The 25,920-nt window shown below is 31.5% G+C and overlaps 1 protein-coding gene across 2 annotated transcripts; it reads right to left on the reverse strand.

The window, feature by feature from the left end:
• Positions 1-2,129: 2,129 nt before the first annotated feature.
• LOC134719421 (uncharacterized) lies at positions 2,130-11,363 on the reverse strand. 2 transcript variants are annotated; one of them, XM_063582421.1, is made up of 3 exons: positions 11,134-11,363; positions 10,060-10,450; positions 2,130-2,159 (listed from the first exon to the last, which is right to left on the reverse strand). In XM_063582421.1, exons 1-2 carry the CDS (start codon positions 11,348-11,350, stop codon positions 10,071-10,073), a joined length of 597 nt encoding a protein of 198 aa, XP_063438491.1. In that variant the 5' UTR covers positions 11,351-11,363; the 3' UTR covers positions 2,130-2,159; positions 10,060-10,070. The 2 variants fall into 2 exon arrangements, with proteins under 2 accessions (XP_063438491.1, XP_063438490.1); XM_063582420.1 differs by lacking the exon at positions 2,130-2,159 and adding an exon at positions 9,729-9,806.
• Between the last annotated feature and the right edge of the window lie 14,557 nt (positions 11,364-25,920).

Raw genomic sequence — 25,920 nt, forward strand, 5'->3', positions numbered from 1 at the left:
TTTTTTAATGCATAAACAATGCAGAGTGATGTAATTAAGATATCAGGAAAAGGTTGATCCCGATTACTTGTTTTCTTTTATATGTACTTGTTTACTATCACGTTTACTGTTCAGGCATGTTTATATATATGTGTGACGTTGCTCGGTTCAGATTCATCCTACCTGCAGACAAAGGGAGTGCAGTTGTCGTCATGGACAAATCTAACCATATCCAAGAGGCTATTCGCCAATTAAATGATGACCGGTTTAACAAAAAACTTAATTCAGACCCACCCTCTAATTCGGCGATGAAATAGCTGAATGTTAAAAGAAAATTTGTGACAATAACATCATTGATATAGATACTCTCAAATATTTAAAACCTGACGATTCCAAACCTGGCCGATTCTACCTGCTCCCTAAAACTAATAAACCTGGTAACCCAGAAAGACCATTGGTCTCAGTTAATGGTCATCCCACCGAACAAATATCCGAATTCGTTGATTACTATCTTCGACCACATGTAGAAAACTTGCCATCTTTTATAAAAGTTTAACTACTAAAAATGCAGGGTTTAAACCCCCTACCTGCCAATACAACTTTTTTTCACATTGGATGTCACCTCCCTCTATACGAATTTTCCCCATGCGGATGGTATTGAAGCATGTAGAGTAGTTTTGGACTCTCGATCTCTTAAAATTCCACCTACTAAATGCTTAGTAGAAATGCTTACTATGGTCCTGAAAAAGAACAATTTCACATTCCAAGGACAACACTATTTACAGAAAAATGGCACTGCTTTTGGTACAAAAATGGCGCCAATATATATGGGTTAAGTTGAAAAGCAACTGCTGGAGTGCTCCATCGAAAACCCGCTTTACTGGTGTCGATTTATTGATGACGTTCACATGAAATGGGAGAAGGGAGACCAATAATTACAAACTTTTATAACAAATGTTAATAATCAACACCCTACCATCAAATTCACTCATGAAACATCTAATTCCATCATTAACTTACTTGATACATCTAGTACCCTCTCTGTAGGTATAATAAACACAGATATATTCTCTAAACCTATATATACTATCAATACAGCTAAGCTCTTAGAATAATGCAAATCTGATCCTCTGAGGACACGTCAAAACAACGTCTTGTGCAGCTCAAAGGACATTTGAAAAGAAGGAGATATAAACACAAAAACATCAAAAATAGTTTTCGAAAAGCGGAATTCATCCCCAGAAGCAGTCTGCTAACTTACAACGAAAAACAGAAAAGTTATCCAAAATCTTTCCTGAGCCTCCCATGATTGCCTTCAAACAACCTTACAGCCTGAAAAATATACGTGTCCGTGCTGACCTTTCCAAACCTAACCATACTGTTGGTAATTGTCAGCCTTGTGGGAATAAGCGCTACAAATGTTTCAACCACATTGCAGCATTCATCAACATTTCACAGTAAGACCACATAAAAGACATACGAGATCTTCTGCAATGTCAAATGCAAAAGCTCAAACGTGATTTAAGTTCTTGAGTGTCCTATATGCGGTGTCCAAACTGTTGGTAAATCTTTGCAGCCATTTCACAAACGCCTTATTGGCCACATGATAACCTCACAAAAAACGATATATTCCTGTTAGCCAACACTTCAGGTTACCTGATCACAATCTTTGATTTTTATTTGTTGACATATTTTCTAGGTTTCTAGTGATTAAGAGTACAATACAATGTGACTGCTTTCCTTTAGTTTTGACTTGTATTACACAATACATGTTTTGTGTCTGTGTGTTTTGTTCACACATCGTTGTCAGTATAATTGAATAATATACATCTTTCATATAAGTGATAAGTGTCGTTAGCATAACAATCATGTTCATACGGCGTGTCAGAAATATGTAATCAAAATCTCTGGGCTTGAGGTTTTGAATTTGGCGTTGTTTTCATTTAAGTTTGAGTCGATCAGAGTATAGATTACTACAAAGTTTGTTCTAAAGAATGATGTCCGTCTTGTAGTCGTGCTGCGTGACTTGTACGAATACAAACTGTGGGTAAAAATAGTTAAAAATAATAATTACATAACTAAACACCTATAAAAAGTAAACATGGAAGTTGGTCAGGGATATATTTATCTAACAACTGTACCAGATTAAAGCATTTCAGACAAGGTCTTCTTCGTGTTACCTATAACGAGACAATATCTTAATTGGAATGTTTCAAAACATTTCTGGATAATATGTATTATTAATCATGTCTATCAAAAGATGGACACGAAAAGAAAGGTTCAGCTATATTTGTTTTCAGAACTCTAGTTGATGTAAGTTTGGGTTGTTATTAGTCTGTAGCAAAGTGGTGTTATTCTTTGCATTATATGTAACAAAAACACGACCGGAAGCAGTAAACAACTGCAAATAACCTCATTTGAGTTTTATCTGTCCTGGTGCACATTTCAAACTACATGTGCACCATGGTTGACCTCCACTCACAAGTCCTGCAAATGAAAAAAAATGTATAACTTCAAGATTTGATATTGTCATGTACATAACATTGAACAATTGGTTGATGAAGTACATATTTCATAAATAATATTTGTCCACAGCCATATTTGGAATTCACCTTGCTTTTTTTATCTGATTTGCCATAATAAAGAACTCTCATCAGAAATCATAACAAAATCCAGAGATAAATAAATACAATGAATTGTGTAGAGCTGTATATTAAAAAAAAAGGAAATACAATAAATGACCATATGTAGTTATGGCTCATGAAATTTAACCACGTTTTTTATGTTTCGTATGTTATCAGAAGAGAACAATTTTATTACACTGAGCTGTGTATGTGTCACATAGTTCATAGCGTATTATGTGGTTTGATTTTTAAAATTCACCATGGTTAAATGCAGACATTTAAACATAAAAAAAAATGTGATGTAATTAGCAAAAATTTAATTCGCTAAGGACCGGATGAAACAACATTTAGCAACTAAAGGTTATCGTACGGCTTCAATAATTAAAATTAGGTCGATTGTTATAAAAAAAATTGCATATACGGTCAAAACTAATATAAATGCAAATATGAGATATTGTGTTTATGGTATTGTTAAGAACCATTATGTAAAAGGTTACCACTGGTTACGGCTTTTTTCTTATAGATAATATAAATGATCATTTAGAATATACCTGTACTTATGACCTTCTTTGCCATATGCCGAAACAGAAGCGACAAGCGAAACTAGAAGAAGAGTCAACATAATGATTGGTTATTTTGATCTGTATAAGATGTGAAGTATACTCCAATATGTATGACCTTTTATAATTTGTTTATTGTAAGACACGTGATACATAGCCTAAAAAACATTGGATTGATATATTATGAAAAATGAGATTTATAAAATTGTGGTTTTGAAATATTATGCAAATATTATAATTGCATATCTTGATTAAGCAGGTTTTTTTTGGACAAAGTCCGATACATAGCATGCAACTATCACGCATGTCAACAAATGACCTTCATGGATATGAGAGAAAAAATAACTGTGCTGATGTCAGCAAGTTTAAATGTAAAAAGAATAAATCTGTCAACGTTAAATATTGCATCATAATATAGTATAGTAGTGCATATTTTGATCAAGGATTTTTTTATATAGAAAAGTCCAATCTATAGCATGCAACTATCACGAACAAGTAATATGACCTTATTAGAATAGAAGAAAAACTTTTTTTGTTTATGTCAGCCAGTTATAAATGAGAAAAAATGAAACTAATAACGTAAAAGATATTGCATCATATTATAGTACAGATAAAAAAATTGTTTTTATTTCATAAGTTTATTATTAACAGTTTGAACGAAACGTACATTTTTTTACATTTTTGATCAGATATGAAATTGAAAAGCAGGAATTATCTTGATCAAAAAGGGAACATCATACAAAGAACAATATTTCGTTACATTAATTGATTCATAGAGGAAGAAAGTAATGCAAAATCCCGAGTCTGAAAATAAACAAATGTGATTGATTTGGTTCATGAAGCTAATGCTCTACGCATCCGTTAAATATGCCCGACTCATTTAAAATGTATGCCCTATATTTGTTATTTTTTTTCATATTGGAAAAGTTACCGAGTGCCAAATATGAAGCAGATTTGCCCTTCCGGGGTTCCCCAAATCATCTCTGATTGCTTTTTGTTCGTTTGGCTAGGTTTTCTATTTGATATGTTGTATTTTGTGTACTATTGTTTGTCTATCAATTGTAATAAATTTTCGCAACGCGTTATAAGTTTCTATATTGTACTTTATGTACTATTGTTTGTCTATTGGTTGTAATAGATTTTCGCCATGCGTTATCAGTTTATATATTGTGTTTTATGTACTGGTGTTTGTTAATTAGTCGTATTTTTTTTAGCCATGAGTTATGAGTTTCTATATCTAGCTGTCTATTAAATAATTTGTAGCTTTATTAGCATTTTGACATAAGATATCAGGACCATGTTTTTTCTGAATGTTTTTTTTTAACTAAGCTTATGTTTTATAAAGCTGCATTCCTAATACTAACTAAGGTCTTTCTACCTAAGAAATAAATAAATTAAGCTGTATTTGGCAAAATTGTAGGAATGTTGGTCCTCATGGCTCTTCATCTTCGTACTATCTTCGGCTTTTTTTTTAACAACAGTATGGTGTAGGCTTAACGTGCGTCTGTCGTAAATACACAATTTCATCATGATGTATATGATGAGTTTATTGGATACAACTTTCTATCTTATTTAGGGCGATTTCTATTTATTTTTACAGAAATTGTTATTTACGGATCCGGGATATCAGTAAGTATTCGACTTTTACGTTAACTTTCCAAAATTAATAAAAAAAAAATTACGTGTCAGACACTATAATGATAGATATAATTAATTTCACCGAAAACTATCACATCTGTCTCAGTCTCAATATAGAGATATTTTACAAATAGTAAACTAAAAACCTACTGGTTTTACTATACAAATGAAGGCAATGATTTTTTTATCAACATAGCATTTTGTGTCTCGCAAGTATCGATATTATGTTGTGAATATAAGCTATTGCTGCTTTTATGTGCGTTTTTACACTGCATGAAAGATTTCGAAACATATAACTTTTTCATTTCTGCTATTATGACTGGATTTACTGAAGCAAAATACTCCAGATACATATTTATGCTATTAAAAAACCCATCAAATATGAAGTATCAGGTCAGTCCTTTTCTATTCGGGATTTCATCAGCAAGAACTTTTCTATAGTGCTAACATATATGTTTTATATAACGTGTGTGGTTATTTTACATATCCTTGTCATCATACATCAATATGTAAATGAATTCATACGATTCGGTGATCAGAATGACAGCATACGATTATGACATATGAAGTTATAACCTTTAGCATAATCAACCATCTGTTCAGTTTAAAACATTGGTAAGTAATTAATGTATGGGGATACCTGGCATATTTGTTCCAATTGAAATCGATCAAAATGTTCCCTAACATAGTTTTTAACCATCGAGTCTTGATCTCTTGAGTTTCCCACATGTTAGTTACAAACGTCTAAAAATAGCCAATCAAGACAAGCGTGTTTATCAAAAAAATGTGTTTGCTTAAATATTCGGTAGACACAAATCCCCTGTTTTTATTCAGATCTGCAGTTAATGCTTTTGTTCGGACATGATTACAACATATTAAAACAAGGAGATGTGCTATTATTGGCAGTGAGTCAACTGTCCACCAATGTTCATACAATTTGGATGTAAGCTATTACAGGCAAATGAAAGCCTTTGACAAAGACTAAAACAGCACACTGTATAGTCAGCTATAAAACGCCCGCATGGAAAGATTGATACATTTCAAGTGATAAATTAAACAGACTAATTCATAACAAAACATTCCGTAATGTTATTCTTTTTTTTATTTATATTTCATCAAACTTCGAAAAGTGCGTCACTCCTCTCAACAGCCTCTTATATGATATTAGTCGCACACAATAGAGACTGCTACACTTAAAATCTGCATTCGCAAAAATAAACAAGTTTAAACTACAATTCAACAGAGAAATAACGTTACGTTTATTATTGCAAATGAAGCCTAACAATTGATATGCATTACAAAAAGATTGTCTGGCGTATAAGATTGTAATCCTGGTACTTTTGATAACTATTTACACCACTGGGTCGATGCCACTGCTGGTGGACGTTTCGTTCCCGAGGGTATCCCCAGCCCAGTAGTCAGCACTTCGGTGTTGGCATGAATATCAATTATATGGTCATTTTTATAAATTTTCTGTTAACAAAACTTAGAATTTTTCGAAAAACTAAGGATTTCTTACCCCAGGAGTTGATTACCTTAGCCGTATTTTGCACAACTTTTTGGAATTTTGGGTCCTCAATGCTCTTCAATTTTGTATTTATTTGGTTGTTTAAATATTTGGATATGAGCGTCACTGATGAGTCTTATGTAGACGAAACGCGCGTCTGGCGTATAAAATTGAAATCCTTGCACTTTTGATAACTATCAACAGAAAATTCCATTATTGCCAAACACATAATATAGTACTTGTTAAATCAAAAATGACAACAAAAGAAATTAAACAAAATTGTAAGTGATGGCAAAATATCTATGACAATTTCTTTATCTTTTGCTCAACACACTTTTTGATATAGTTAATATTCCCAAAAGCTATGTAAAAGTTTTCAAATGAATAGCTTCGAATAATACAACACACAGAGTAAATTATGTCAGAGATATGTGATTTATTCATACCTGCATGTGCTTAATTCACTAAATCGAATTTTAGAAAACAATTTACCACAACACGAAAGCATTTATCAAATTAAAAACACATTCATTGCTTCGTGTGTCTAACGTCAAAATATTTATAATTCACATATTTTCTCGTTCAATGGTTATACCAACAGTTTTAAAATTTCACATTGACAATGTCAGCCATTAGGGTTAAACATCAACAGTATGTACTAAATGATTTTAGAAAAAGCTCGAGATTTAAAAAGTCCAAAAGTTATATAGAATGCATACATGTTATAAGAAGCCACACATAGTTAATAAAACTACGCGATTAAATATTTTTGACGTTTTTGGTTCAACATATTTTCTAATTCATAACATAAACATAACCTAAAAACATATTGTAGAAAGATTACATACTGACAGGATCTGTTTAAGTACAGTCACTTTATAAAAACCAAGAAACACAAAGAGTAGCATATACATTACACCTCCAAAAACTGAATGATAATACAAACACATTGACAGGATGTATAGAAACCAAGCCACGTTAAATGGATATCACAAAAAAAACAATCTTTAGTAAAAGTAATATTTATAATAGATCAAAGACAAATGAACGACTCATATAGCACATAGTTAAGATGATAATCAACGTCAGTACGCATAATTTATGTCAAAGTCATTGTGTATTATTTGTGAAGTTAATACGAAATATTGACCAACAAGGTATTGGCACCTTCAGATGAAGTTTATTTAAAAAGGACGAGCCGTTCTATGACTTACACTGGTTCAACAACTTTCTGCTTAGACATTGTGTCTATTTAAATTGATTCAGTTAGTTTATGAGAAATATTTTAACTGATTTAGTAATTAAAACGCTCCCATTCAAGCTTGAATATGAACAATCTATCAAATATGCCAAAAAACGTCACCTTTTAGATGTTTTTTTTGTCAAAAATGAAAGTGGCCGCAACAGTGTTCATCCTCAATTTTTATATATGTTATGTATTATCATCAAATACAACAAACATTTCAATATTATGAATGAACACGAATGCGGCCACTTTTTTTAAAGACGGCAACCGTCTAAAATTTAACTGAAAAGCTAATTTAGCATGACTTAATGATGCTAGTACTTGATATATGTCGATGTATTGTCAAAATAACCCATATTCACGACGCAGAAGTATTCTTCTTTTTAGTAAATAGCTAAAAGATTACATTTTCACAAATTGTAAAACTGCTATATTTTGGGGCCAAAAAGAGGTCTTATTGAACCTCCTCCTTTGAGAAATAGGTCTAAACACGAGGCGGAGGAAGCTGTATCTATTGTTTTTAGTTCTGATGCATATATATTAAAGGAACCCAATCAGAAAAGGTTTGGATTGATTATGAAAAGAACATCACCAATACATCTGAAAGTAAAATTAAATAATCTTGTTTCTTTGAATCAATTGTTTTGACAACTTTCTGAAGGAACTCCATTTCTTATGAAAATAAGGAGAGATCGGCAAGGAGAGGCTCACAGTGTGTTCCCGCAGGAATACCGACAATTTGTTGAAAAAAGTCTAACTCTAAACTTAATAAATATGTTGTCGATAAGAAACTCCAGCATACTGATCACTTGTTCTTGTGTGTAGCATGTTTTAACTGTTTTGTTTTAACTACAGCACACGTAACATAAAAAACTAAAGAATAAGCTAAACGAACCCCATAAAAAACCAAGGGTGACCTAAAGGTACTCCGGAAAGGTAAGCTGATCCTTTTCCATATGTGACACCCGTTGTATTGCTGATGTGATAACAAATCCGATTAATATGTCTAATTCGATATTTCACAATCATGATAGGGAAGGTTTGTATGTACAACATGAGGAACATATCCGATATCATTTGCAAAACGGTTATTCCATAACGGTCAACCAACTCGTGATGGCGTCCTTAAAATTTATGAAGGGATGATTTGAACTTCACCAATTAGTACTTTTGATTTAATAGCTTCCCTGTGAGCAAGACAATCATTATAGGAAATGCAAGTACGGGAATTATTAGTTTTAAGGATCAACATAGGTTAAAAACCACTACGTGAGTAATCAGTTTCACAGTATTTCTAAAGACCGTCTTTCGCTGCTGACAGAATTTTAGTCACTCTAATGGACAATTATTTAATCAAACATGAAGATTGGCCAGCAATAGTACCACTCACGCCAACGATTTCTGACACACTTTTGTCATAATCGCCAATCAGTTCATCAGTTCAGTAATGAACTTAGTTTGATTGATTCATAGCCTTGTATTAGTAACTTTTGAGTAAGCAGTATTCCTCGTTCAATTGTTCATAGGTTTTCTTACATCTTACTACTGTTATCATTGACATACGAGACTATTTTGATTATTAAATGTTTCTGTTTCTAAAGACAAATCATCGGCCTTATCTATATTAAAAACAAGAAACAAACAACAAAATTTACGAAGGGGCGATTTCTACTGCACCATTTGGAACAATTGATATAAAAGCTTCCTTTTAAGCTTAATTCATACATTAGAGGGTCACCTTAACAAATATAATAAAAGTTGAAACTATAGTATTGTATTTGCCATTTGATTAGGGACTTCATTTTTTTTAATTCATATTCGCAATTTTCTTTTTTTGTGATTTTAGGTTCTATGTCAGATATATGACATATGCTCATATCTTAATATGATGAAGTTTAACTTTACACACACACAATGATTATTGCATAGTAGAATAAATCGTTATTTATCTTGGCAAAGTAAACCTGTTTTAAATTGTATAACAAGGTTTGTGATGTGTTTTAATTGTTAAAGAAAATACTACTGTGAGGTGAGAGTAGTGTTGATTTTGTCCTTTTGTTGCCTCATTTTTACCATTATCTTGTAAAATCTTTAAAATACTTGGGTAGAAATATACTTAAAAAAAATCATGAGAAAACCAAAATCTCAGTGTGTCAGTTAATCAAACTAAATAATTCAAGTTGTTCTAGAATATATTTATTTAAAAAATATACAATTCGCAAGCATTCAATATCAGGTCTTCGTCGTGTTACCTGAAACAAGAGAAGACAATAATTAATATTTTCTTTATAATCTGTATCATCAATCAAAACTAAGATAAGCTTAAAGAGAAAGTACTTTTTAACATGTGATCAATTCAAGCTAGTTAATTATTACCTTTTTTCATGCATGACCCTAACAAAATGTTGTCTAAATTATTTCTTATTGATGTGGTGAATGTGCTTACACGGTTAATAAATGTTTGATAAATGTCATACAAAATAAACTAAATATATGCAAACTTACCAATATAATATCTAATAGTATCCTTTACCAGATGATCCACCGACAACCCTGCTGCCTCCACTAACTACACTGACTGGTCCAGTAACAATACCACCAATGGGTCCTCCAATACCACCGATTGGACCAAGAACTCCACTACCACCTCCAACAAGACCGCTTACACCGGCGATAATACCTCCACCACCGATGATACCTCCACCACCAATAATACCAGCTCCTCCAAGGGAAGCACCGTAATTTTGGTTGGTTACCCACCATGGCAATACAGAACAACAAGTATTCAAACTTCCTGGCAGGAGAGGTGCCAAGTTGCAGTTTTTGCTGAGTTTAATCTGTCCTGGTGCACATTTCAAACTACATGTGCACCATGGTTGACCTCCACCGACAAGTCCTGCAATTTAAACAAAATATACTAACTTCAAGATTTGATGATTGATAAAAACTTATTTAATAAATGATATTTGTCTAGAGCCATTTGTAGAATGCACGTTGCGGTTTTCTTGAAACACCACATTAATAAACTCTGATAAGGAAGCATAAACAATTTAGAGAGAAGTAAATACAATGAATTGTGTAGAGCTGTATGATTAAAAAGGGAAATAAAATACATGGTCAAATGTGTTCATTGCTGATCAAATTTCAACGAAGATTTACAAAATTCGTATGCTATCAGCAGAGAACACATATATTACTATCATTTGTTTATTCCACCGAAGATTAACATCATACTTGGTTTTTCCCTGTAAGTGTCATGTATGGTGAAGCGTATTATGTGGTTTTATTTTGAGCTGGAATATTCACCAATGCAGACATATGAATATATAAAAAAAAGAATATATGGTGTAATTGGCAATGAGTTAACATGCTAAGGATCAAAGACACAAAATCTAGAAACTAAATACTATCGAACGGTTTCAATAATCAAAATTCGGTAAATTATTTTGAGAAAAATTGCATGAAATGTTAGAACTTATATACATACAAATATGACATATTTTGATGATGCTATTGTTCAGAACTATTTTATTTCGGCTTTTTCCTTATTGATTATATAAATAGTCATTTAGATCATACCTGTATTTAATCCTCCGATCAATCCTCCTAAACCGCCACCATTTAACAGAAGTCCACCACCACCGACAATCCCTCCAGATCCACCAATAATTCCACCACCGCCGAGAAGTGGGCCACTTGTGATAACTCCACCATTGACAAGTCCTCCTAATAATGGACCTCCTTTGTTGTATGCCGACACGGAGGCGACAAGCGAAACTAGAAGAAGAGTCAACATTTTGATGGGTGACTGATCTGTAGAAGATGTGAAATATACTCAGATATTCATGTCCTTATATACTATGTGTATTGTAAGACACGTGATACCTGGCTCTAAAAAATGGTTTAATATATTATGAAGAAGGAGATTTATTAAATTGTGGTTTAAAATATGCAAGCAGTGCATATTTTGATTAAGCAGGTTTTTTTTTACAATACATAGCATGCAGCTATCACGAACATGAAAGATGACCTTATTAGATGTAACAAATCCTTGCTGATGTCAGCCAGTTGTAAATGAGAACAGATGAAACTAGCAACGTTAGACATTGCATCATATTAAAGTACAGACAGAGTTTCTTGTTTTTTATTTCATCAGTTTGTCTTCTTCATTTGCCAGAATATGTTTAACCACGTACGCTTTCCCCGAATACTGATCCGAAATTAGGGTATAGCTTTCCTTAAAATACATGGTTCTGCTATCCAATTTTGTTTCTTTTTTAGTTTATCTAAGATTTTTGGAGAAATTTCTCCTTTATCGTCGATTATGTCGTTTATAAAACTAAATATCGTCTTCTACCCAATGTTTAAAATACAAACTTTTGCCTTGAATCTTAATATATTGATTTCCACATAAAACCTGTTTCCTGATCAGGCTGTCATTCCTATAGTTTTCAGTTTTCTTTGTCGTCCCGCTACCATTTTGTATCCAGCACTTTAAGATTTCTAGGTAAACAGTAGACAGGTTTGTGTGTGTTTTCTAATCAATTATGAGAACCAAGATTCATTTTAAATATTACGCATGTTTACCCCCAAACTCACTGTTGTAGGTTGGAATGAGTTTCCAGTTTGCCAAAGTTTCATCTGTAAGTCTTTTTATCAAATTTATTTTCATTGCTTTAATGTAAGAATCAAGATTTGTCATTTTTAACAACCCTCTCCTTTTTCTTATTAATCTTTTCTTAGCGCTGAGCGTTTAACTTTCTAATTTCTACCCTCCAATAAAATATAATATATCATCTTCTTAAACTTATATATATATTTTTGTGTACATATTTATTAGTGATGCAATATATCATATATATTAGGTATAAAAGGGTTTTTGATGATAGTGATTCCACCATTTATTTTCCAATCGTTAACTATTTTTTCGGATTTTTTCATACGTTTTTCTGTATAACTTTTTTGACATTTATTTTTTGGAGCCAAACTATGTTTTTGTAATTATTTTCTTTTTGATGATGAAACATGTGAAATAACATAGTAGAGTATTCGATAGACATTACAAAAAATAAAGTTATACTTGTTAGATCGATTAAGTCATAATGTTATAATAAGATATTTTGTACTAAAAGTACCCCCCCTCCCCCTTCCAAAAAAAAAGGTGTCATGAGCACCATATTATAAATAAAATTAGAAAATGTTATTAAAAACATAAAATGTACTATCTCTTTTTTTTCCCAACTGCAAATCCGAGATTCTTTTTTACCAAGATTAATTTAATTCTTAAATTTGACAGCAATACAACAACAAAAATGACCCGGGATTCAATAAGTTTAGAATATATCCAAGATAGCTGCATAGTTTGATGAAAATCCAAGTTGATGTGAAAAAGTAATATAAAAAAATAAAAAAAAATGCCTATCTGAATTTATATAATATTTTTTTTACCTATTGTAAATTTAAATTTGTTCATTTCAAAGCAATAAGTCAAAATAAACCTGAATTTTGTGAGACCAGTCAAAACTAAATTTTGAGGTCCAGACTTGTCGAGACAGGTCGACACTGGTTGAGACTGAGTCGAGACTAGTCAAGACCATTTCAAACAACACCAAGATCATCAAGTACTGCATCAGACTTATTAAGTAAAGTCGAGATCTAGTCGAGTACATAGTCGATAATAATCGAGTAAAATGTGTGCTCGATTTTACTGGTCCAGCACAAAAACTGGTCAATTCGGAGTTTGTAGTGTTTACAAGGTGTGCACTATACATTTTGTTTTAAATTTTCATATTTAAAAAGTACCAAGTGCCACATATGGAGCAAAATTACCCCTGAGAGTTGTTTGTTCATGTTGTTAGATTTTTAGTTTTACATTGTGTAGTTAATGTACTTTTATGTGTCTATTGGTCGATATAAATTTAAGCCATGAGTTATGCGTTTATATTTCACCTTTCTATTAAAGAATTTATAGTTCCAACCTTTTCAGCATATTGGCATTAGATATCAGAATCATATTGTTTGGTGACTGAGTTGTATTACTAGTCTTTTTTTTATAGTAATGCATTCCTTGCATACAACATGTTATTTAAACTAGACCGATTTTTTTTTTATTTTACAGAAAATGATATATAAGGTCAGCAGTTTTATGTTAAATTGATGAATTGAAAATCTACTGTTTAATTATCAAAAGAAGTATGATACTTATGGTGCGTTCATATACTACATGAGGAATTTGGATACATATAACTTTCACATATCATATTTCAGGTATCATGCATAGAGTTACTGAAGCAAAATACTCCAGAGACATACTTATGCTATCAAAAAAACTAACAAATATAAAATATTAGGTAAATCTGTTTCTGTTTACAGTACGTAATTATGATAGATATCTATAATAACGGCAATAACTGTACTATAGTGTTTAGAAAAACATATACCATTTAATGTGTGTGATTAGTCTTAACTATATTTACATATCATTGTCATCATACATCAATCTGAAGTAAATGTTTACGAGTCGATGACCAGGATGACAGCATACGATTATGACATATAAAAAGTTAGAATATTTAAAATGATAAACCACTTGTACAGTTTGAAACATTTTTTCATCACTTAATTAAACGGGATACCTGGTATATTTGTTTTAATAAAAATCGATACACATTTTCCTTATAGGTTGCACTTTGTAAATCACGTGTGATTTGCAAGTCAAGCCTCTTTTGGGGAGAAATTCAATGCGCATTAAATACTGCTACTGTTTATCTAGTTGTTGCCATGGATGCAAAGTAACTGTTTTCTAATTAAGACTCGATTAGAGAATTAAATGGATATAAATAAAAATGTCTTTTTATTTAACTTATTTTTCAGGTGGACTGGATGACATTTGGGTGATTAGTCTCGATAACCCAGACGCATATTTAAATATAGCGTCTGGGGTGATTAACCGGACTGGTCAGATATTTATAGGGGGCGTAACAAATAATTAAATATAGAACATATCTATAAATAGCACTTCCGGTATCCCCATTCTATTTAAAAACAATTAATGCAAACAGTAAACAGTGTAACGTTACATGTATAAAAGTTATGTGATTATTAAAACTGACATTTTGTAGTTGACCCTATTTTGCCCAACTTGCAGATGGGCAAATTTAAAAGAACGATCGAAAACTGTAATTTATAGCGGTGGTCATTTTTCCTGAATTTTGTGTCACATGTAAAAAAAATAATTAAGAATTAAGACAGAATTTTTTTTCGTGGGAAAAATTTGGTTGATTATATAAAGAAACAATGTAGCATGACTGTAGAGTGCCCTCATTATAACAAGGTCTGGATCAGCCACTGTTTGTGTATAGGGGGTATCACGCTCCGCTATGCGCTAAGAGAGCCAAGGTATCCGTATAGGTGGACCGTTGTACATAAAGCCATACAATATACCCTAATTTTCTGGTGAATTATAGTTTCTCCGACATGTATCCCGAACGGCCTATAATCTAGGACCTCATCTTTATATTTATTGTCATTTTTTTCAGTCCTGAACATTTAATACCAATATTTACCACAAGACGATAACCAAGCAACCCAAAATCAATCTATTTTTATATTATAAAACACCACGTTTAATATTCTCTTATCTTCATACTATAAAATGCTCGATAAAATGTCATTTTTCTATATTTGTATTATAGCATACACTCTCTATTCTATGAAATATTTTCCACTTGACGTTATAAGCAACCAACAATTTATATTGTATCCACATTAGTCTGTATTCTTTATTTCCCCCCCTTTTTTCTTAGTTTTGTCTCGTTATTCTTATTTCTGTAAATCCTTGTTATAATTTATGCTTTCCTTTTTATATAATCTTTCAGATATCTGACGCACTTACCTAACTCGAAAAGCACACATCAAGTTACGTTTATGGAAAGAAAAACAACTCATACAAATACTGAGATTTCAATGTAGAAAATCCTCCATAACAACTTATTACTGGCAGATTTATTTACAAAATTAACTGATCTTAAAATTGCAAACGACAGAATAGTCTGAATGTTTCACAATAATCTATATCGCCTAATCCTTTTGGGAAGAAAACATTTAGGGACCAATGTTCACACAATACCACTTTGTCAGTCTCCGTGTCCATGAGGAAATACATAAGTTAACCAGTCATTCATGAAACCCAATTTAATACTCTCTGAATACATGTATAAATCAATCACATGGAAAAGATGGAATGGGATTTGTCCCATACTGCATAACTTGTAAAAAAAATAACTGAAAAGTGTATTCTCCTACTACAAACTATTATGCTGAGTTCACACGTAATATATTATATACGAATTTGATTCCAATATCCATCATGTATTTAAGGGCAGCTTCACAGAAATTCTCCTGTACATGCGAACCTTTACATAAAATAAGTAGATTGGTATGATTGCTGATGAGAACAACCTAGCAAAGTTCAAATGACATGGATGTTCGCAAATATAATCACTGCTGGGCCTTCAATATTAAGAAAACTCCATACCATATAAATAACTGAGAAGGGCCAGACATGTAAATGAGATAAATTCAAACGTGAAATCTGTTAAATTTCTTATATGATTGTTGATTTGTTTAATTTCTCTGACATATCTGACAACAATGTGATTCTTGATTTTTGTTTTATTTACTTAATGACTGTCTGTGTACCTTTTTTCGCTTTATGGTTGCTGTCAGTATAATGTTTATACTGTGATTATAATGATTGCTGGCAGCTTCAGTATTTCAAAACAAATCTTTGAATATTTTTTTCTTATAAAATTGGAGCTGTTTATGATACAATGAAAATTCAAGTATTATAGATTTTTTTTTAATTCTTCACATTTTACACATAATATCTGTGTCCAGAAATCTTCATTGGTTTGTCTACAAAAGAAAGTAAATGTTAAAATCATATTAATTTTTGGTCACCAGCATAGCATATATGAAAAACAAAATGTTTGGAAAAAACATCATAAATAAATAAACATTTTAAAATGTCTTGGTGCAAGCTGAATCCCGCTACGGCATGCAAGATTATCTCGCTGTGTTGATGACACAACCCATTGGTAGCATTGGGTTGTTTCCTGTTCTTTTGTCGGGTTGATGTCTCTTTGACACATTCCCTGTTTGTAATCTCTATCAAAATCATGCATGAACTGTTATCATTATTGAAGGCCATACCGTTGCCTATAAGTGCTCACATCCACCTTGTTTGAACTTGGGGTGGATAACTGTTTCATTGGTATTCAAACCACATCTTCTTATTTTTATAATGTTGACCTTTTGGTACTTTTATTCTCAACTTTTTTTTAAGTCAACAGTATGTCCCCTTAATTATGTTGATGTCTACTTTTGGTAATGTATATCACTGGGATCAGTCATCGGTTGTTGCCTCATTGAGACCTCCTTTCATTGATGCTGGATCTATTGTTTTGCATAAAATCGAATTTTCAGTGTTTTCCTCAAGCCATGTTTTTATTTTAAGGTTTAGAAAGTCAATTGGTATATATTCACCGACAACATTGTATGATTTCTTTTATGATTTTTTTTTAGTATGGAAAAAATGCCTTTTAAAAGTGCAAAAAAAGTATTGTCCAGTTGACCAGTCCAGACTTTGTTTACTAACAGTATATTTAAACTACTTTTTATAACAACGTGTCCCACTTCTTCTATGCTTGTTTAAGCTAAATGCATTTGTTAAAAAAAATCGAGCACAAATCATTTACACCGTTTGGTATATGTTCAAATTGGCATCTTCTAGATATACTTTGTTTGGTTTTCTTCTGCTAATGGTTTTGGATTGCTTTCCCTCTTTTAAATGTGTACAACATTGCGCATCATTCCTCCCCCCTTTTTTTTACACATATCAAAATGCGTACTCCATTATACATTGCAGACAGATACAACAAACTTATCCTGGATGAAGTTCATATTTCATAGCACTTTCAATAAAATTTATAAAGTTAAAGATAATACAAATCAACCACAACATGTATTTATAGCGTACACACGACTGTTCGAGTGGTCCCAGTCAATACAAAAATTGCCATTTATTATATTATTAACTGCTTGCGTAGCACGGACATACATGAAAGAATATAACTACTCAGTGTTTCAGGTTGTATTAAAATTTATGTGTAACAGTTTGTGTTGTTATATTATGATTATATCTTACCAAAGTTTGATGTGCTGTTATGTTCCTATGCGGTGATGGAAGCCATGCTGTCTTTTGTTTTCCACGACTTGTATGTCGTCACAGAAAAATATAAATAGCTTTAAACAACAATCGGTACACTCGGGATTTTCAATAGTATTATCGTAATATAATTTCTTCCGAAGTCAATAACCAACTTCTTGGTTATTCGTCTTGGACATTATCTTTAAATACAAGCTAAAAAATCCGATACTATTCCGAATGTCATAAATTACCATTTTTATATCACTTGTCATCCAGACGCTCTACTTTGAAAAATAAAGCGGCTGGATGATCGAGACTATTGGGTGATGAGTCCAATTTAATTGAAAAATTCAGTGCGAACCTGCAATGTTTATAAATGGAGGGCAGTGAAATTTTAAAATATGCCACACAGCTATATGTTTTTATTTGTACAAAAAAAGAAGTGCATGTCTCCTTTCCTGAAACTTCCTGAATGAACATTGCCTGCATATGCAATTTAGGCAGTTCCTATGGAAAATGTAATTGCTGGTTTTACACAAGTGCAACCTAAAATGATTTTTGCTTTTTTGCTTTTTGAAATCTTGAGTTTTCCACATATTAGCTAAAAAGGTGCCTAATAATAGACAATCAAGACAAGCGTGTTTAAAAATAAATATGTTTGTTTTAATACTCGATATAAATAACTCCCCTGTTTTAGTCAGATCTGCATTTATTCTTACATGATTATAGCATATTGAAATAAGGGTACGCGCTATTATTGGCAGTGAGTCAACCAATGTTCAAACAATATTGATGTAAGCTATTACAGGCAACCTAGAGCCTTTGACAATGAGGAAAACATCACAGTGAATAGACAGTTATAAAACGCTCGGACATGCAAAGATTGACATAATAAATGGATGTTTTCAACGCTATTCGAAGTTCAATAACAAAAACAAAAAATAGCTTCCATCCAAATTGTTTCAAAATTGGTTGACCCACTGCCAATAATAGCGCATATCCTTATTTTAATATGCTATAGTCATGAAAGAACACAATTTATTCAAACATTTGTTCAAATAATCAGTAGAAATAACTCCCCTGTTTTTAATCGTATCTGCAGTCTATGCAATTTGGATGTAAGCTAGTACAGGCAACCGAGACTCTTTGACAATGAGAAAAACATCACAGTCAATAAACAAATTAGCACCATACACAATATAACACAGGTTAAAGCAACAATTAAAACAAAAAAAACTTATGATGGTATGCTCTCTATGAAAATTGTCTATGTCTTAAGTTAACCCACATTTCAAAAGAGTAAACATTTCCAGAACGGTAACGGTATCTACAATGTATAGGTTTTCCAACAAATTTCATTGCAAAATACATTTAACAATGTTAAACAGAGTAATACATGTCAGAGATATGTCATCTATCCATACACAAAATAAGCTGTTGTGTTCACCAATTCACAAAATCAATTTGCAACTTACAAAAGTTAATAATCCAAATTAAAAGATTTTTAAAATTGTTATATTTTGAACTTATATACGTAAAATAGTAATGTAAAAATCGTTTTAACAAGATAAATAATAAAAGAAAATGTACATATGTACACGAGGTTTATTTTATAATAAACACGATCATTTAACGCTGCAAATACACGCGCGTTTACTTTCAAGTGGGCGTAAAATAACACTTGTGAAATCTGTTGTAAATGCTCGTTCACATTTTAGTGCACGTATAAATAAACTTCAATCTGTTCTTTCAAATTAATAAACTTATGAAACGAAAACGAATTACTTTAGTGTAAAATGTACTATAATATGATGCAATATCTAACGTTGACAGATTTTATTTTTTAGTCAATTACACCTGTCTGACATCGGTGAACATTCTTTTTTATTTTATCTAATAAGGACATCGTTCACGTTCATGGTAGTTGCATGCTATGTATTTGACTTTGTCCACAAATAAAACCTGCTTAATCAACATATGGATACATTGCACATGTTTACACCACAACTTTATAAATCTATCTTTTTGTAATATATCAAACCACAGTTTTTAACTATGCATTACGTGTCTAATAGTCAAATAAACAGAGTATAAATGACATGCGTTTCTGAGTATACTTCACATCTTCTACAGATCAAAATAACCCATCATGATGTTTACTCTACTTCTAGTTTCTCTTGTCGCTTCTGTTTCGGCATATGGTATTATTAGGAAGGCAAGCTGAATTGAAAAAGTTATTAAAAAAATAAAGTGTACTATCTCTATTTTGGTCGAACTGCAAATTCTAGCTTTTTTTACCTGGATTAATTTAGTTCTTGAATTTTACAGCAATACAACAAAAAATAAAATGACCTTGGATTTAGTAAGCCTAATATACATGTATATCTAAGATATTTACATACTAGTTTGATGAAAATCAAAGTTGATTTAAAAAAGTTATTGAAAAAATTAAAATGTACTATCTCTATTTTGTCGTGTCGCAAATCCTAGCTTTTTTGACCAAGATTACTTTAATTCTTAAATTTTACAGAAATATAAAAAAAAAAAACTAAATGACTTGGGATTCAGTAAGCTTAATATATATCTGCAAGTTGAAAATCCAAGTTGATTTGAAAAAGTTATAAACAAAATTAAAGATGCCTATCTGAATTTATATAATAATTTTTATTTTTACCTATTGTAAAATTAAATTCTTTCATTTCACAGCAATAAACCAAACTATCTATAAATAAGCTTCAATTTTGTAAGATCAATATTTAATTCAGTTAGATTGGCTGATTTACACCAGTCAAAACTACATTTGAAGGTCAAGACAGGTCGAGACAGGTCGAGCCTTGGTCAAGATCATTTCAGACTACACAAAGATCATCAAGTACTGAATCAGACTAATTAAGTAAAGTCGAGACCTAGTCGAGTATACTTAAGTTCAGGTAAGTACAGTCGAGGCAATGTCGAGACTAGTCAAGTTAAATGTGTGCTTGATTTTTACTGGTCGAGCCCAAAAACTGGTCAATTCAGACTCTGATCAGTTTGTAGTGTAGTGTTTTATCATTATTTGTACAAATGGTTTACATCAGTTTTTTTTTATTCCCTTGACATAGCTGAGGCATCTATAAAGTTTTTAATAGATGCATATTCTGCTATTGTTTTTTTATTTGGTCAAGTTGTTGTCTCTTTGACACATTACCCATTGCCATTCTCAATTTTATTATACTTTGTATCGGACTTCTTCCAGCCAACAAAACCCAACTTAATCAGCATATTTCAAAGATGAATGCCTCTAAATACAATTAGACTCTGATTGTTCATAATATATTAAAGAACTAGTTACTTCACATGATGTTATTAATCCGTGAACATACACATAAACATTTTGAACAAAACATGAACGATTCTACCATATGCATTAACTGATCCGTAAACCTATTAAATTTAGGTAACAAGTAAAAACGTATATTCTATAGTACAACTTTATTTTAACAGTTACCAATAAACATTCGTTTCATTAATTCCAATTTGAAATATCTTTATTGAGGACTTTCTTTTTGAATTCGATAATGAACAAGGAGCTTAAATTATAACCAAGTGTCATAACGGGGAGAAGATTGATAGTAAACCAAACTGATAAGTGTTAATGACAGTAGTGCATTGTCTGTTATTTAATCATGGAAAGGTATTTAGTGATGTTTGAACAACAAAACAACACTTGTATAGTAATGTTTGTCAGTTTAAAAAAAAAGCAAAATCCAAATGATTGAATGTTTATAATTAATCCAGCTATTATAAATTCTGCTTTAAGGTGTACCCAACATTTCACTTAAATTGATTTGACGCGTTTAATTTTCATAGATTTGGCAAAGTATTTACTTTGACCCTTTAACAAAATGTAAAAATTTCTAAAAAATTTAACCAACCATTTTATCAGAAAAGTTACACTGGTTATATAGCAGTTTGACAAACACCAATTTTGATCATTGAGATGCTAAATATTCCCTTGACAACACAACGTTACTAAAACGTTTAGCTGACTTTACAGAGTTGTCTCCCTGTAGTTTTAGGTACCACCTTAACTGATTTTTATACAATCTGTGAAAGATATATGGTATATGAAAAAAGTAATGCTATGTTATGCAATGTAATGCATCAAATTACACAACTGTTTACCCAGGTAATGCATAAAATTACAGTTACATGTTATGCCAAAATTGCTCCATTTAACATTGTATGCAGTTACTTGGAAAAATGTAATGCATTTGAACTAAGTCATTAGTTAGATGTATATTGAAATGTTAGCCTTTGATACAAATTTCATTATTTGTTAACAGCCTCTATCTAGTTGTCAGTACTTGCAGGTCCTCTCAGATCTGTACATAATGGTTTGTTCTCGTCTTGAATTTTTTTCACGATTAATTTAGATTGAAAAAGGGGTGATTGCTCACAAACTTGATTCAACCCACCACATTACTTATGAACATTTCCAAGGTCATGAGAATATCGTTCAGCGATTGTCCTTTGTTTAAGCCTTTTTTTTTCTAAGTTGAAATGTTTCAACCTATCCATGTCGGGTTATTTTATAGCAGGCTATTTAGTGTAAGTTTTTTTATTGTTAAAGGTTGCTTACATCCAATTCGTTTGAACTGTGGTGAATAGTGTAAATTGGCAATACAACCAAATCTTCGTATTTTAAAATCATTTATAGATCATATCAGTACAAAAGTCTGAAGTTTAAAGATTTCATTAAAACCCAAGTTATTTGATTAATACTTTAACCCAATACACAATCTTCCTAGATTTAGTGTTGGATATAAGGTGGACTAAATATTCATACCTGAAAGCCAGGGTTAGTAATACAGAAACAAAATTATAAAAAAAAACCAAAACAATATAGTTGAAGATATTTAGGTAAAATGTGCCTGAGAAGGTTGGAACTTCAATTCACTATATGTGTCTCGTACTGATATGTAGAAAAGCGTTTGACATCAGATCGATGTCTATCGAAACAAAGATCCCAGGTATTCATATGATGAATGATGTCTCTAACACTGCACACATTAGGGGCCATGTCAATAAAAGTATTCTATGATATGTCCTAATATATTTCTTTGGACATTTTTTAAGGATAGTCTTATGAGGTGTCTGAGACTTTTCTTGGAATATAAACAAAGATATCGCATGACAGCCTTAACTACGATGGTCCTAGGACCATGCTAACACATTTATCTAACTAAAAAATATGTAGGGATTTCAATGACATATATTCTATTGTATTTCTGTTTATACGTAAAGGAAAGAGGATTACTATTTTATGGATAACAATAAACACGAAATAAAAGTATTAACGGAATACTATTAGCTATGTTTATATATATGATAACAAATATGAATGAATTTCGTACACCAAAAAACACATTTAAATAGTCACAAAACTTTGTTAATTTTGAAATTCGTGCTGCATTTTTTTTATCTGAGGTCCACTCGATTTCATTTGATATATTGAATCAGGATTATTTAAAAATTAAGTTTTTTTTCACATTCTAAAAAATGATTATTATGTAGATGAGAGTAATACTATGACATCGAAAAATATGCTTTTCGGAGAATTACTATTGATGCCTATTTTATACAAATGTGTATACACAAAAGTAATTTTAGTACATAAGAAAAGATCTTTGACAATTATGGATAACATTTGTCTTGAAATTGAAAACAAAGTAACACAATTGATTGTTAAACAATTATTAGTACATAAAAGAAGATATGTGACAATTGACTACGCTTTATTCTTGTAAGAGGCTTATAATTAAAAACAAAACGATACTGAATACTATAAACGTTATTTGTTGTTGGTATCTGGAAGTATTTTATTGATAAAATTTGTCTTGAAATTGAGACAAAGTATGACAATCGATTGTTAAACAATTATTAACAAAATATTTAGTTTTAATAAAATATTTAGTTTTAATTTCATTACAGCACTATAGTTTAATATTGAATCATTTGTTTTTTATTTTTGAATTTATGCCATATTTGCTGTTTTTATTTCGTTTTCGAACAATACTGGCCTGAGACACCTATATATATATATCCTATCTATAGGCCCAAATTTACGAAATGTCTTGTTTTAAGACACTTTTGTTAATTTGACTTAAGACTAAGATTGTCCGTAGACCACATAAAGTCATGTTCTAGTCCTATGATAGCTCCGTTGACATGGCCCCAGGGATATGACAGTTGTTGTCCATTCGTTTGATGTGTTTTATTATTTGATTTTGCCATTTAATTTAGCACTTATTTTTTCGGAGTTTAGTATTTTTGTTATTTTACTTTTAAACAAATTATGTTCATTTTTTTTATATATTTCATACTGTTATCAAAAGGTACCAGGAGTATAAGTTAATACACCAGACTCGCGTCTCGTCTACATCAGTGACGCTCAAATAAAATAGTTAAAAGCCAAACAAGTACAAAGTTGAATAGCATTGATGAACCAAAATTTCCAAAAATTGTGCAAAATTAGGCAAAGGTAATCTATAATATTCAAAATCGTATGATGTCATTATAATCACCAAATCCTCAACATTATTTTATAGATTGATGTATAATTACAATAATTAACGAATATGGTTAACACTGACTAACCGCAGATACAAAATGTAGATTTAAAAAAAAAACTCTTAGGAACAGTGCACAACGATGTCACGAATATCTATCAAGCCTATGGACACTTTGCTGATGTAATCCCTTACAGAAAACAAAAACCCAGATCAGTTAAGATCAGTTAAGATAAGGTCTGGAGCCTCACACCACATCTTCCTATATCTAGCATGTCAATAACAGCTAGCAGTCCTTTGTTGATTTATGTATAATTATAATTGTGTTATGTTTCTTTGCTCACCTATTCTGACATTGAACTTGGAAATAGTATGCAATGATTGTGTTAATGCGCGTTGCTGTATGTTTGCTTTTTCTACATTGGCTAAAGGTACAAATTAATAGGGGCAGGGTTCAGATATAAATAAAATAGAAAAAATTGTTTAACCCCGATGCATGTTTGGGCCTGTTCCAAGGCGGCATCTGTTTTGTATGATTTTTAGTTTTAGTTTCTTTTATACATTTCCGAGTTTAGTATGACGTTCATTATCAATGAACTAGTCAATATATTCTGATAAGAGGGTCAGCTTAAATACACTTCCGGGTGCGATATTTTGTCGCTGTATTGGAGACTCATTGGTGGTCTTCGGCTATTTTCAGCTATTTGGTTTGGTTATTGCCCCTTTGACACTTCCTCATTTCAATGTCCGATTGTATAACCTAGCAATAACACTTGTTATTCTTTTTTACCTGTTAATTCAAATCTTTTTAATACAAAAATATCTTGATATCGCAAATTTATATGTACATCAAAAGTATACAATATCATTACCACTAATAACTAATTTAAAAGTAGGAATTTGTGATGTCTTGATAGTTAATAACATACCAATATCATTCATAATCATAAACTGAATCATGCTCAAGGAAAAGAGGTTTTCCTCATCATTAAAATGTTTACAACTATTGATAGATAAGTCGGTTAAAAGAAGCATGAAAATTCCAATCATTATCAGTTGACCAGTTTCTGCCAGTATTAACAACTTGTGGAGTATTGTCCTGGTGGATAATACCGGTGGACGATAAATACCATCCAAACATTGTTTTCTGATTGGGCTGCAATAATACATCTATTAGAACTAAAATTTAAAGACAAAACAGATGCGACTTCCTCTGACAAGTCTTTAGACGTGTACCTTGACACTGACATATGCGGTCATAATCCTATTAAACCAGACGATTTTTGAAACTATTAATATCCACCACCTAGTGATAGTATACCAATTTCACCGGCATATAGGATATATAGTCCCTACTTCATTCGGTATTCACACTTTGTAAAATTATAACAGTGTAACAGTGTCTTGGATGAAAACTAATCAAAGATCGTCAAAACATTTAAGTCACCAGAAGCACTACGTCCTTTTGGATGAATATACTTTATCAACATCACAAATAAAATACAATTGTCTTGAATGTAAAGTATTGGTAATAGCAGTGTTTTCGATCTTGATAACGTGTTATTGTAATCTTTTTTACATGCACGTCTTTGATAAGTGTTACTT

The sequence above is a fragment of the Mytilus trossulus genome, chromosome 5 (genome assembly GCF_036588685.1).
Source record: "Mytilus trossulus isolate FHL-02 chromosome 5, PNRI_Mtr1.1.1.hap1, whole genome shotgun sequence".
Lineage (NCBI taxonomy): Eukaryota > Metazoa > Mollusca > Bivalvia > Mytilida > Mytilidae > Mytilus > Mytilus trossulus.